General features: G+C 33.1%; 1 protein-coding gene across 2 annotated transcripts in view; it reads left to right on the top strand.

Annotated features, from left to right (window-relative positions):
* Positions 1-2,745, top strand: part of LOC106459342 (TNF receptor-associated factor 4-like) — a 23,176-nt gene extending 20,431 nt beyond the window's left edge. For both annotated transcript variants that reach the window (XM_013918962.2, XM_022385824.1), the window contains one exon: positions 635-2,745. In XM_013918962.2, the coding sequence (XP_013774416.2) occupies positions 635-1,249 (615 nt within the window). In that variant the 3' untranslated portion in view covers positions 1,250-2,745. The remainder of the gene's footprint in view (positions 1-634) is intronic.

The following is a 2,745-nucleotide window of genomic DNA, read 5'->3' as shown; positions in this document are numbered from 1 at the left end:
AGCTCTTCCTTTATCTGTTAGTAACCGAAATCTTGCGTCATTTGATATGGACGCCTTCATTTTACGGGTTTGGGAAAAATGTTTGTAATTAGGCCTAGATGAATCATTATTTCACTATGATGATAAAATTGTCGTTTCCGAAATTACTGCTGCGACGTTCGCATGCGTGGCAACTACACAACAGTCATGCAAGTTATTGACCGACTTTTCAAGTCATCAGTTCAAATTTTTCACACCACGCTGCTATTCATAGAATTAATGCTAGCGGTAAAATGATGTTTATTGCAACTTCAGAAGTTAGACATTTAGAGTAGGCCTAATCACTTTCGAATGTTACATCAGAATGGAGTAGGTTGTGAAATTCTGCTAAGTAACATACTCTTAATACTAAAGTTTCGAGCTCTAAGTCTGTGGTATTGAAGTTTAATCATTCTCTAATATAAATACTAATGGAGACTGAAGTTTGTGGTAACCAGTTACCTCATTAGATATGTTTGACATCATGCTTTAGTTTTAACTTATCTTGTTCTAACATCACGTGCAAGTTCCTTCAGTAATCTTAAGTGACTGTTGAGCTTTTAAGATATTTTCATTTAATGATGCATTATAATATAAGTTTTTCAATTTTTAACAGGGACCGCGCTTTGCTCTTGAGCAGCATATGGAAGAAAGTACCAATTCGCACCTCATTTTAACGAGTGATTTGGTCTCAAGGCAACAACATCAGATTTCCACTCTTCAGAATGCTCTTCAGAATTTGACTCTCAACACTTCTGGAGTCTTGATCTGGAAGATTGCTGATTATGCTCAAAAAATGGCTGAAGCGAAGTCAAAAGAGGGGTATGAGCTATGCAGTGCTCCGTTTAACACTAGCCAGTACGGTTATAAACTGATGGCAACACTTTTCCTAAATGGCAATGGAGCTGGAGAAGGCAGCCATATGTCTGTGTATATCAGGATTTTGCCTGGAGAGTACGATTCTCTTCTCACCTGGCCTTTTTCCCACACTGTTTCTTTTACTCTATACGACCAGGTTGTATCTCAAGAGAAACCTTGCAATATTGTTGAAAGCTTTGTTCCAGACCCTTCTTGGAAGAACTTTCAGCGTCCTAGCAAAGAACCAGATAGCTTAGGGTTTGGATTTCCGAGATTTGTGTCGCATGAAAACCTAAAGAAACAGAGTTATATAAAAGATGATACCATCTTTATCAAGGTTCAAGTTGACTCAAGTAAAATCGTCACAGTGTGAATGTTCAACCAGATATGAGTGTCATACTATGTTTGTGTGAAGACTGACACAGTATCAAATATATCTGGTAAATAACTTGAGTTATCCAAACATTTAATAGTATGAATGCAGTAGAAACATGATCAAACATTGTTGTTTCTAATTAGTGTGTTAGACTGCAAATTCATTGTTATGAAACTGTTGTAAATAAAAAATAATACAGGTTTATTTGGCACAATAGTATATTTTGCGCAAGGAAATGTATATTGATTTCTTTTTAAATTTTGCACATATTTTAAAGAGGCTTTTTTCTTATCGTAAAGTCTAAACGTCGATCAGTAACGAGAATGTTATGTCAGAACACACAAAACGTCACGTATTTTTGAGTGTGCTAGTCAAATAATTGATTTTAGTACCACATTATATTAGAAACTTATGAATAAACACGTTGCTTTATATCGTGAGTTGCATATCAAAACATCGAAATAAAACATTTACATACGTAAAATAATAGGATACTATTTGAGTGTACTAGTCAAAAGACGAATTTAGTGCCAGATCATATTAGAAGCTTCAAAATAGACTGCGTTAGTTGAAATATTTTATCTGCAATAAAATACGTTTAGGCTTTTTGTAAGTTTTAATAATATCGTAACTTGATATAATGTCAGTCATTATAGCTTTAGGTTTATTGAACTTTTAAGATGAGAAGATAGCAAAACCTAAAACAAACAAGTATATACATCAAAATATTTGAATTATAATTGTTATAAATTGTCTTTTCGTTTTTACTTCAAAATTGCCTCTTTTTGAGTCAATTAGCTTTACGTTTCGCGATTTTAATAAACAATCGCCGTTGTGTATAGTCATTGTTTTTTTTTTATTGAAGTCTTAAAATAATAAGATTTGAAAATCCGAAATGCCAAGACTTGTGGAATCGTTCATTACTGGTAAATATTGTTCGTTATATACAAGGTAATTAGTAATAAAAACATAGAAATAAATAATGGCCTAACCTACACCTATTGTATACTCCAATTAACTTTTAAGAAAAACAACCGAGCATTATACTAAATATAAACGCCCTCTGCATTCTGCTGTTAGTATTTATTTCTAGGCTACATTATTAGAAACTTGAATTAAAGATTATTAATGTTACAACATCCGAAGAGGGGGGGGGGGACAATGACATAATATTTTCTGTGTTCTTTCTTCAATATACAACAGAATATTTTTGCACAAAAACAACACTCGGGGTTCATCAAAATGTTTCAACGAAAAAGCTAAACATTTAAAGTGTCCGATACTTTTTAAATACCAAATAAACATTTGGAATAAACAGAATTGGTTGCAAAGCCATGCAATATTGGCAGTTATCATTTCCTAGAATTTCTAATGTGCTGCTGGTCAGTAGTTGTCAGTAGATGGTGTACGTTATTCAAGTTGTGTGTGTGTGTGAAAATAATACGCATGTTGTTGAATTGTATATGTATTTTATGATAATAAAAGATTGGAGT

Source organism: Limulus polyphemus, unplaced genomic scaffold, assembly GCF_000517525.1.
Source record: "Limulus polyphemus unplaced genomic scaffold, Limulus_polyphemus-2.1.2 Scaffold595, whole genome shotgun sequence".
Taxonomy (NCBI): Eukaryota; Metazoa; Arthropoda; class Merostomata; order Xiphosura; family Limulidae; genus Limulus; species Limulus polyphemus.
This window is presented reverse-complemented; position numbering and strand designations above follow the sequence as displayed.